Source organism: Montipora capricornis, chromosome 2 (assembly GCF_036669925.1).
Source record: "Montipora capricornis isolate CH-2021 chromosome 2, ASM3666992v2, whole genome shotgun sequence".
Classification (NCBI taxonomy): Eukaryota; Metazoa; Cnidaria; class Anthozoa; order Scleractinia; family Acroporidae; genus Montipora; species Montipora capricornis.
Genome location: NC_090884.1, coordinates 50389269 through 50391768, shown reverse-complemented (window position 1 = coordinate 50391768; position 2500 = coordinate 50389269). Strand labels below are relative to the sequence as shown.

Genomic DNA, 2500 nt, shown 5'->3' with positions numbered 1-2500 from the left:
GGATGGCGGACAAGAAAGAGAGCCTCTATCGCTACTAAGGAGTCGGCTGACATCTTACACCATCAACACGCAAATTTCCTCCAACAACTTTGATAACCAAGCTTGAAAAAAACGGCTTAAACTGCAGTTTTTTTATAATAAAACCCTTGGCGTTAGTAACACGTTTTTTTGAAAAACCTTAACAGGACGAATACAACAGAGGGTTTTAACCCTGACCATTCCGCTCAAAACTTCAAATTCACTTGTTTTCTCACCAGACTGGAGAAGGAGAGACTTCTTCAAGCCATCTGGAAACGCTACCAACCAGACCGTGACATTTGAAAAGTCATTAGTTCTTCCCATGGTGCTTCAGTACCTTACACCAACAGCAGTATCATTTGTGGGCCTCGGCGCTGTATCTGCAGCCGTCATGTCATCCGCTGACTCCAGTATTTTGTCTGCAGCCTCAATGTTTTCACGAAATATTTACAAACTAATTTTCAGACAGAAGGTACGAGATACAAGGCACTTGCCTGCTGGTTCACCTCCTCAGAAGCTTCGATTGCTTCGCTCAGCACCGGAAGTAGCGACCCCTGACCTTTTTCAAACTACGCGCAGGCTCGTAGGGATTCTATTATTTCAACCTTTGGCAACTATTTTCTTTTTGAAATTTCTGAGACTGCGCAGAAGAGTCCAAAATTCGTAGACTTGCTGCTTACGAAGTAGCCTCAGCCAGGGGTGGTTACTCTCGGTGTTCACTGACCACAAGTATTGGGGCTTCTCGAAATCGGACCACTGGGGCATATGGCCATTTCCTCATTGCTGTTTACCTTTGTTTCAAAGTGATTCTCGGTGCCAAACCATTCAAATGTAAATGAGTTTGATTTGCCAAGAAATGCCTTTTCTTTTTTTCATTTTAACGGTTGCGCACAAAGACCAATCAAGGGCTTTGCAATCTAGCAACAGTGTGATCAGTTACCGCTAATTCTTTCTCCGCACAAAGCGTGAAGATTTTTGTCGCTTTTCTGGAAACAAACGACTACATCAACTCGATTATCAACGGTCAATGGCAAAAGTAATCTGCTAATCTTGCTCCATTCACCTTTTTTGAAATTAATTTTCTATTAACAATTTAAGGTCAAACCAAGCTGCACTCTCTTGTTCCCGTGACCACAAGTTCCGCATGAATTATTATATTTTTAATCTTGGATACCGCGTTTCTCGGGTTTTGATTGGCTCACTAAATTCCGGTTGTTTGAGCATATGTCATATGATTCATCAAAGTATTGCGAACTAAACGTTTCGGTCCCACTATACCCATTGTCAGGTTATTCTCTGTACTTCACTCAGTGATTGGTTCAAAGTTGCCGCGCCACTTTTTCAACCAATCAGAAGTGAAACCAAAACCAATTGTGGCTCGCGCGTGCACATTTTCCCGCGCATCTTGTCGGGTACGTGTAATTACTTCGAGATTTGATTGGTTTACCGGATTGTCTCCGTCCTTTTTGATTGGCCAAAGTAATTACTTTGGTTTTGGTTTTTCGACACTTATTTGAAAACCGCTCTAGTACATCGTGTAATTATGAACTGAACCGCAAACTTTTCTTCCAGGCGTCTGAAAAGGAAGTGGTATGGGTCATGCGCATTGCTATATTTGGAGTTGGCGCAGCTGCCACCGCCATGGCCCTATTAGTGGATTCAATTTACACCCTCTGGGCGCTTTGCAGTGATTTGGTGTATGTCATCCTGTTCCCGCAACTCTGCTGTGTCGTTTACCTTAAAGGCACCAATACTTATGGATCCTTTTTGGGTTATGTGGTGGGAATTGTGCTTCGCTTCGGAGGAGGAGAGAAAGCAATCAGTCTTCCACTGTTTATTAAATATCCATTTTACGACGAGGAGGCCGACGAACAACTCTTTCCGTTCCGTACGCTGGCCATGATCGCGTCATTCGTTACTATTGTCGTTGTCTCTTACTCGCTTAGATTTTTGTTTCACAAGGGAGTTTTATCATCAAGTCTCGATTTCTTGCATTGCTTTAAGGAATACGATTTGGTGGGACCAGAGAAACGGTTACAGAGAAATGAAAACCATCCTATGACGAAATTGGGAAGAAAAAGGAGCTCTAAACTCTAAATGATGGAAACTCGCACTTTTCAATAGGCCATTTTCGAGTTCCTGTCTGCCTCCTCTTCAAAGCGAGGCTAAGTGCGAAGTCCTTGTGATGGACATTAGTTTTCATTGTTATTTAAAGTAGAACTAATTTCCATCACAAAAACTTCGCACTTAGACTCGCTTTGAAGAGGAGACAGACATGAACTCGAAAATAGCCTATTGCTCTTGTGTTGGAACTATTTTTTTATCCTTGAAGAATTTACATTTGATTTTGTTTGCTGAAGTGGTGGATATGGACAAGCTTGGGATCGAACTCCTGACACCTCCAATCCCTAGCCTACATTGTTGACACAAACCGAAAGCTGAGCTGTTTTTGGAATGTCACGCAACGCTTCCCACGCAGAAC

The 2500-nt window shown here is 42.6% G+C and overlaps 1 protein-coding gene across 2 annotated transcripts in view; it reads left to right on the top strand.

Annotated features, from left to right (window-relative positions):
• Positions 1–2500, top strand: part of LOC138025725 (high-affinity choline transporter 1-like) — a 10996-nt gene that overhangs the window by 8211 nt on the left and 285 nt on the right. For both annotated transcript variants that reach the window (XM_068872903.1, XM_068872900.1), the window contains exons 7-8: positions 258–490; positions 1591–2500. The exon at positions 1591–2500 is cut by the window's right edge and continues 285 nt beyond it. In XM_068872903.1, coding sequence (XP_068729004.1) covers positions 258–490; positions 1591–2115 — 758 coding nt within the window. In that variant the 3' untranslated portion in view covers positions 2116–2500. The remainder of the gene's footprint in view (positions 1–257; positions 491–1590) is intronic.